Source organism: Biomphalaria glabrata, chromosome 2, assembly GCF_947242115.1.
Source record: "Biomphalaria glabrata chromosome 2, xgBioGlab47.1, whole genome shotgun sequence".
Taxonomy (NCBI): domain Eukaryota; kingdom Metazoa; phylum Mollusca; class Gastropoda; family Planorbidae; genus Biomphalaria; species Biomphalaria glabrata.
Window position 1 is genome coordinate 22,943,636 of NC_074712.1, and position 8,006 is coordinate 22,951,641.

General features: G+C 32.9%; 1 protein-coding gene across 1 annotated transcript; it reads left to right on the forward strand.

The window, feature by feature from the left end:
* Positions 1-5: 5 nt before the first annotated feature.
* On the forward strand, positions 6-7,945 carry LOC106050262 (uncharacterized). Its single transcript, XM_056019664.1, has 5 exons — positions 6-160; positions 2,856-2,980; positions 3,341-3,388; positions 3,864-3,974; positions 5,826-7,945. Exons 2-5 carry the CDS (start codon positions 2,858-2,860, stop codon positions 5,937-5,939), a joined length of 396 nt encoding a protein of 131 aa, XP_055875639.1. The 5' UTR covers positions 6-160; positions 2,856-2,857; the 3' UTR covers positions 5,940-7,945.
* The last annotated feature ends 61 nt before the right edge of the window (positions 7,946-8,006 follow it).

The window sequence follows — 8,006 nt, forward strand, 5'->3', positions numbered from 1 at the left end:
CTTTAGCTGCCAACTGAAGTAGTATATGATATTGAATTGTAGGGCCAGTTAGACTAGACTTGACTGGAGTTAGAGTCAAGAGGCATCCGATGTAAACAAAACATTCTCCCAGTGACAATACTATCAATAGATTGATCTTATATCTAAAATTTCTGGCCAAGTAAATCTATTTTATATATATATAGATCTAATGATATTCTAATCTGGTTGGATTAGATGTATAAAGATTAAAAGAATAAAGTTAAAGTATTCTAGAATCTAGATCATTAATTTTAAAGTTAAGTTTTCAATAACTTGAATAACTTTATTAAAGTTTATTCCCTTTAATAATACTAATAATATAATATTATATTTATATAATAATAGAGTAGTTTATGCTATTCGGACACCTAGTATTATAGGCCCAAATTTGAAAGTTTGACTTTGACACTAATGACAGCGCATTATTTTACAATGGTTTGAAATAGAAAAGAAAATGACCTATCAAAATCTTCTTAATCTTTAGTTTAACTTAGTTTAAGGAGAATAAGGATGACTACTTACTTTTATTTGTTCCCCTAACCTATATTTGTTATTATATTTAAGGTCAAAGAGGCCGTGTGTTTTCAGTTAATTCGGACACATTTGACCCACATTATTTGATTCCGGACACCATAATTTATTTTAGACAGTCTCTATATTTAGGCATCAATAAACTCAGATTTTAATTCTATATTAACATTATTTAAATTTTAAGATCCCCAGGCATAGCCCCTCACATGAAATCATTACGATGTTTTCAAACTATGCATAAATACGAACGCAAAAAATAAAAATATGAACACACTTATTCTACCAAAATTAGGTCACTGGGATAGTGATTTCTGGGTCAAATGTGTTCTAGATCTAGTTTTGTTCTACAAAATAAGCCGGCATTCACTATCATGTCTCCATTTTCTTTTTTCTATTTTTCAACGCTCGTGTGTAACAGTGTCTAGTGCGCACCATGTATCTCAGTGGGGGAATAGAGTTACAACACTGCTCCCCCCTTTCTCAAACCTGTTGTCCCCAACAGAATCTGTACCACCACAGTACTGATGAAGTCGATCCACATGGACGACCCTCAGCTTAGGCCACAGACTTTTCTGAATGCGGTATACGATGTCGTTGATTTTTTTAATGATGCGGCACGGACCTTCCCAGTCTCTCTGCAGCTTTGGACACCTGCCTTTTCGCCTCTGCGGATTATACAGCCATACCATATCATCCTCGTGGAACCTGGAGGCATTGCCCGTTTGTCGTATCTTGTCTTCATCTGGTCACTGTTCATCTTGATATTTCTGTGGGCCAGAGCATGGGCTTCCTCCATTCGTTTTCGGAGATTAGTGACGTACTCTGAGGCCCGCAAATTAGAACAAGAGGACATATGCAACAATACAACGTTGGGAATCCCTTTAAAAGGATCGCAATGGATGTTGCTGGGCCATTCCCTGAAACCAAGAAAGGAAATAAGTTCTTCTTCTCATGTAAACATCCTTCCTAGTCTAGTTTCTGGCAGTGCGCACCTTCTGCGCTATCTTGAATGGCAGTGCACATGGCAAAGTCATAACAATATTATAGATCTATATTTATTATACCTAACCTGTTGACTGAGCCACGTACGGTAACGATGGTTTAATATTTTTTCATGGCCCTATAATTGTATACACTCAAAATATACACGCTACTATAACTGTTGCTCACATCAAGTCAAATAACTAAGCAATGAGCTAGCACCAGTGTTCAAAATACTTTTTCAGGCATCTCTTAACCAGGGCAGAGTATCAAAAGACTGTAAAGAAGCTATTGTCACTCTCCTATTTAAAAAGGGAGAAAAATCTGACCCAAGAAACTACCAACCAGTATCACTAACCAGCTTCACATGTAAAATCCTAGAACACATAATATGTAGCAACATCATAAACCACTTAGACAAACATAATGTCCTTACTCCATACCAACATGGATTTAAGAAATATAGATCATGTGAAAACAGCAGCTAATGGGACTAGCCTACACCCGAGTTCAAATCAACTTGAAATGTTGCACAATAATTTCTTGTAACGGACAAAACAAGAAATCACTAAAAAAAAAAATTACCCAATTAGTTAATCAACTATTGGTCATTAATTTTTTTGTTAGTGCATTGGCTTGTGGGACTTGAGACCTTGAGTTCGAATTCAAGTTGTACAACTTTTGTTTTTCAATATGCATTTTACTCTTTCACTCCTAACTGACGATACCAACGTTGATTTAACCCCATTAAATTAAATTAATCTTTGGTTTTATAACCTTTAATGCGAGTTCTATAAAATGAACATGCATTCTGTATTATTGTATACTTAATTAGCATCTCCTGATTACATATAAAAAAGTTATTGAAGTTTAATTACTGAAACACAAATGAGCAAAATGAATGATTCCATCGGAACATGGTAAATAATTACAGAGAGAAACAGTTAAAAAATGATCAAGGTATAACGTTCACCCAGATATCCCCTTCTTTCCCCCCTCCCCAGATAAGTGATAGGATCATAACCTGTTGAAAAAGTTAAAAGCATGAAATTGCCCTTCTAAACAAAAATAATTGGTAATAAAAAATCTAATCACACAGATTTCTTATTGTTAGTCTAGGTCAATTACAAATTTAATTACATAACTGATTCATACTAATTGATAAAATTACACTAAATGTAAACTTTTTTTTTTTTAAAGTATTTTTTATATTATTCATTTTTTTTTTAAACATTTGGAACCACAAATTTGTCTTGACTAGGCCTTGCCTCCAATTCCTGTAACACTCATCTTTGTTGATATAATTCCATTGACATTTACAGATATGTCAGACAGCAAAACAGCCTTACTGTCCGGCTCTAGACCAACTGCTCCTCCTCCAGTAGCGAACAGTTCTGAAGTTACAGATGAAGCTGTTTATCATGACAGTGCACAATCACCAACATCGGTTAGTCTTTGAAACAGATATGATCATAGCTCTAGAATTGTTCTTTTTTACATTAATGATAGAAATAGCTAGTTTACCTTCTTTTCAATATGATATGATTATTAATAGCTATATTAGTGTTTTTATTCAATTCAAGTAATCATAAAATATAATTAATAATTACTTTTCTCTTTTAAAAATCTATAGATTCTATTAATTTTTGTAAATATATTTTTTGATTACAAGTTGTTTTTATACCTTTATAAAACTAATACATCAAAACAATCTTTAAAACTAATAACAATGTTTTAAGTTTTTTTGTTTTTTTTAATTGTGAACTAGATTGATTAATACTGTATTGTTTCTTTTTAATGTTTACAGAGGTTTCTCCAGATTCTGTTTGTGGGACTTGTTGTTGTTATGGTTCTGGTAAGATATTATGATGCTTTGTATATTCATTCCTGAATATGATTATTATTCTAATTTAGATAACAACAAACTTGTTTCTAGATAAACATACATAGTTATTCTAACTATGGTTATGCTTGATAGTAGATTTTTTTTATTCAAATTAGTCACTTATAATATATGCTATATAATCCTAAAGCAGATGCATTAAAGCTCAGGTCAATGTTGCATTGTGTCCTTTGTGATACAGGGGTTCATTGCATGTTCAATAAAGATTACTTGAAAAGTCTAGACAAAGACAAATTGACATTCCTTGTTATCTACTGGTACAACAAACATTCTAACGATTTTAGTAATGAAAATACATAATGAATAGGGATTTTAAGTTAATTTATAAATATGATTTTTTTTTATTCAATTTAACACTATTTATGTTCCAATATATTCATGCATTAATTTAATACAAACATTCAATGTTCTTTGTTTTCAATCCTAGGTGAGCATCTCATTATCCATCTACAGAGGAAGTGATGTCAAAGAAAATGGAGGGATGTACTTCATGTTGGCCATTAGTTTAGTAGGTTTTGCTTTAGTGGAGATCATAATGGTGAGTCATTATTACCATTAGTGGAATTTATTTTGTCAGTTGATATCATAATGGAGAAACATGTTATACATACATATATACATGTTATTAACCTGGGTGGTGACACAGATGAGGGTAGAGGTATGTGTGTAGAGCTGACGCAAATCGCCCCAGGCCATTGATAGCCGAGTGGTCAACCGTGATGACTGGTGAAGTTTGAAGAAACATCAAGAGTGAATACTACTCAGGCCAGGCAGGTGGGATTTGGTCATGTGATTAATCAGAAGGGTCGAGCGATGTTCCTTCTAGTTCTAGAAGTACTGTCAAGAAACCTTGCTAGTACAAGATGGCATCATGATCTGCAATCAAGTCCAACACAACAAGCCTAGTGTGTGGAGTCAGTCCTGAACAGGTGAACCCAATGCAAGTTTTGAGATTGGCCAATATGAACAGCATGTATGCTCTCCTGACACAAAGAAGATTACCCTGGCTCGGACATGTCACCCGCATGCCAGATGGTAGAATCCCGAAAGATATCTTATATGCTGAGCTTGTGGAAGGAGTCAGACCCAAGGGCCGCCCAAGACTAACATAAAGAGATGTCTGCAAGCGAGACATGAGAGCCACAGGCATCAGCGAAAGTATGTGGGAAAACATAGCCAAAGACCGGAGTGCATGAAGACAGGCTGTGCGTGCTGGGACAACCCTCAATGAGAACAAAAGAATTGAAGCGGCTTTAATCAAGAGGAAAAAAAGAAAGCTGCCCTGTCCGCTAGCCCTAAATCAGAGGCATACACCTGTATGAATTTTGGCAAAGTCTGCCATTCTAGAATTGGCTTGATTAGCCACACCAGATTCTGCCCCGTCTCAAAATTAAACCAAAACCAGTGACTCATTTGGGCGCATTCATTGCCTTCAAGACAAAAGGAGCCATATATATATATAATTTTAAACATTTAGTATTGCTAATTGCTATATTATTATTAATGTTTTATCTAGTCATTATGAGTGTGGGCAGAACATAATGATAAATTTGTCAAATTCTGTTCAATATTGATCTACAGATAAATATATTTTAAAAAATTAAGACAAATCTGGAATTTTTTATTTTATTTCTAAGAATTATTACACAACTACAACTACAATTTTATATACCTTGGGAGTGTAGTCAGTGTATCAGGTGGAACAGATGAAGACTTTTAATGTCTTATAAATCTAGCGCGTCAGAAATTTACACAGTTGAAACCAACCTGGAAATCCCACATCTCAAACAAGACTAAACTAAGAATCTTTAACTCTAATTTCAAGGCTGTTCGGAAACATGTAGAACAACTAAAGCCACAACAACAAAAATACAGACCTTCATCAACAGATGCCTGAGAAATATCCTAAAAATACACTGGTATGACAAAGTAGAAAACACCAAACTGTGGGAGATGTGTGGACAGAAAAATATAGAAGTGCAGATCTTAGAGAGGAAGTGGAGATGGATTGGTCACACCCATAGAAAAGATACCAGCAACAGAGCTAGGCAGACCTTAGAGTGGAACCCCCAGGGAACAAGACGCAGAGGAAGACCAAAAAGAACATGGTGACACAGTGTACTTGAAGCAGCAGAGAAGACTGGGAAGAGCTGGGAAACCATCAAAAAACTAGCAAGAGACCGTGGAGAGTGGCATGTTTTTGTCGAGGCCCTATGTTTCATGAGGAACTCAAAGGAGTGATGATGACGATGATGATGGTGGGCAAACAGCATCAGTACTTAACAGTTTACTAATTTACATTCAAACATATTGTACTCACAACTTTACTTAACATTTATTGTGCACTTAAGAAAAATCTCTTTATCTAAAAAAAATTATTTTTTTTTAGATTATTTTTACCAGACGTGGAGATCTTCCAAAAGGAAAAACTTGGTTTCTTTATTTTGTGGGATTTTGTATCATGCTGGAGTCCATTTTCACTGATGTTCTTGTGTTTGATTAATGTTACATATTTATTATAGTGTCGAATAGCACTAGCTAAATATTTTTGCCTATGTTTTGTTATTTATATCTGAATAACATTTTTTATTATGTGCCAATGTTCTTATTTAAAGCTATTTCATGTTCAGTTTACTGAAAGATATGTTAATTTATAAATGATCAATGTTTTTAGGGACTAATATTTCTTGTTTCCAATATGAGGATAAACTGTACATAAATAAAATCTGCAAACATAAATTCTAAATGTAATGATATATACACATTCAATTGAATAAATATGTTTCATTGTCACAATGTTTAAACAAATTTAATTGCATAATTAAAATATTAAGTTCACATTGTTCATCTCAAAATACAGTTTTTATGTAACACATTTTACAAGATGAACTTGGTTTAGTATGACGTCACTAGTCATTTGTTATAAATGAAGTTGACTATTGTTAGATCTCTCTCTGTCACTGGAAAAGATTCAGTTATTTCAAATGCCCTTGCTGCATTTATAAAGACAACTAGAAACTATTTATATTGAGAACATGTGTACTCTTGAATTCTTGAAGAAATGAAATGAACTTTTTATCATTATTTTTATTCTATGAAAATCCATGCAATTCCAATGTCTCAAGCTAGCACAATAACAGTTGTTATCCAGACAAGCTTTGTAGTCTTCAGACATTGACAAAATTGAAAAATAATCTTTCTTTTCAAGCCATTGAGTAACTTGTAATTGTAGTATTTTAATCTTTTAGGGTTCATTTACCTTGTTTGCCATAGATATGCTTATACATGTTGAGTAATTGTTTCTATAATTACTTTTTAAATTTTGTTTGGACATTTTAGTTCAATATGTGTTCAAGCAAATCTACAATAGATGCAAAATGTTTCATTACCATCAAGTGGAGTTCCATCAGGAAACAAAATGATTCCATCAAATCTGTTTTTCTATATATGTGACAGCTCTTGAATTTATATACAATATTACAAAAAAAAAACAACAAATAATTGAACTCTTGATGTGTACTGTCTTACAGATGATTTGTAGAATTATGATTTTAATATTTTCTTTTTCTCTAGATTTACTAATGTTGACTAGATCTAAAAAAAAAAAAAAAAAAAAAAGTAATAATTTGTTTCATTTGTTGTTTTAATTATTGTACAAAAATGTTGCTGTAAAACTCACAATTCCTTTAGCTCTAATGAATCTATTTCTTTGATCAGCTCAAAGTTTTTTCATTCTTGACATATTTCCAAGTACAAGCTTAATGGTCTATTGAACTATACGTGTTTTACATTTCTCTGTACACATCACAAGGCCAAGTACAAGCACAATGGTCTATTGAAATATACGTGTTTTACATTTCTCTGTACACATCACAAGGCCAAGTACACAAACACCTTGTTATGGAGTGTTTGTGGCTGAGTGTCATAAACCACTTAGCTCCCTAAGAGAGGGCTCAAGTTCAAATCCTGATGTAGATACTAAGATTATTTACAATGGATTTTTTGAACCAGCTGAGTTGTGCTTGCTGAGTACCCAAAGGCAGCATGGAAACTATTTCACAGATACTCTCTAGCCCTAGAAGTCCACGTCTTTTGTCTACACTTGAGCTAAATTTGTTCTTCTAACAATAGCTGATGAATCTTGAAATTTCAAGCTGATACAATTTATAAAGAAGCTCAATACAATATTTCAGGACTCTTGCAGGAAACAACATTGATTAAGGGGTCTGCATTTTAAGACATTCATTTTCGAAGCTTTCTTAACTATGCAACAATAATGTTACTAACAGTTCTGATATGTAATATGTACTTTTTTAAGGATATTTATTTGTTGATGTTTCTGGTACAGATACTGTATAGTATATAAATTTTGGATTAATTTTTTTCTTTGTAAACTTTTTTTATATTGTTATAGGAATGGTGTGTGATACAAATTTGTATATGTATTTCTGTTTTTAAATATTTTTTGTATGGAAAAATGTGAAATAAATACTCTTTTAAAAATTAAAACATTTTTCAAAAAATCTTTTGTTCAAATTTTAAGTCATTTGTACACCATATGATTTTAACA